The 996-nt window shown below is 42.2% G+C and overlaps 1 protein-coding gene across 1 annotated transcript; it reads right to left on the minus strand.

The window, feature by feature from the left end:
- Positions 1–49: 49 nt before the first annotated feature.
- Positions 50–996, minus strand: PVX_211290 (citrate synthase, mitochondrial precursor, putative; the record flags this gene model as incomplete). The annotated part of the gene is made up of 1 exon (XM_001612311.1): positions 50–996. A coding segment is annotated over one exon (947 nt), but the record flags the coding sequence as incomplete, so codon positions are not given.

Below are 996 nucleotides of genomic sequence, written 5' to 3' on the forward strand. Positions count from 1 at the left end.
GATGGCTGGCACTAGAAGGCACAGTCGAGGCTGATCAGCGGGTTTAAACTCAATGGTGATGGTGATGATGACCGGTACGCGTAGAATCGAGACCGAGGAGAGGGTTAGGGATAGGCTTACCTTCGAACCGCGGGCCCTCTAGACTCGAGCGGCCGCCACTGTGCTGGATATCTGCAGAATTGTCTTGACCCTTGAATTCCTCAATTTTTACGTAATTCCTTTCGCATATTTTCTTCAAATTGTGCACGTCCACCGATTTGGGCCGCTCCAATGGGTACATTAACCCCCTAGATAGCACCAACTGGGACATTACCCCGATGGATCTAGAAAGCGCAAAGAGGACAGTGTAATACTCAGGGTACTTAATACCGTAATGGTGCAGGAGAGAACCACTATAGCAATCGACATTTGGGTACGGATTTTTGACCTTCCCAGTGGCAGACAAAATCCCTGGTATTACTTTATAGCACATTTCTAATATTTGTACTATGGGGTCATTTGGAAAATGTGCTAAGGCAAAATTTCGAAGGGCCAAGAAACGAGGATCAGGGACTCTCAACACAGCATGGCCATACCCAGGGATGACTCTTCCAGAATTGAGAAAATCTTTGGCATACTTTTCAATAAATCCGTAAGTTAGTTCTTTACCATCCAGTTTTTTTTTTATATCCAACAGGAATTTCAAACATTCTTGATTGGCTAATCCGTGCAAAGGTCCTGATAAGGCAATAGCACATCCAGAAAAAGATAAGTAGGGATTTCCCAAGGTACTTCCAATCAAATGAGATACATGGGCACTTGCATTTCCCCCCTCGTGATCACTATGTAGAAGAAAGTATAGTCTTAACAAATCTTTTACTTCGTCATTTTCGAAGCCAATCAATTTTGCAAAATTAGCTGACCAGTCAAAATCAATATCTAGGTTCATCCCTTCCCCCTTTTTTATATTATTATCTATAAAAGACCTTTTAAAAATATATGCACAGACAACTTGAA

Source organism: Plasmodium vivax, genomic scaffold, assembly GCF_000002415.2.
Source record: "Plasmodium vivax scf_7044 genomic scaffold, whole genome shotgun sequence".
Lineage (NCBI taxonomy): Eukaryota > Apicomplexa > Aconoidasida > Haemosporida > Plasmodiidae > Plasmodium > Plasmodium vivax.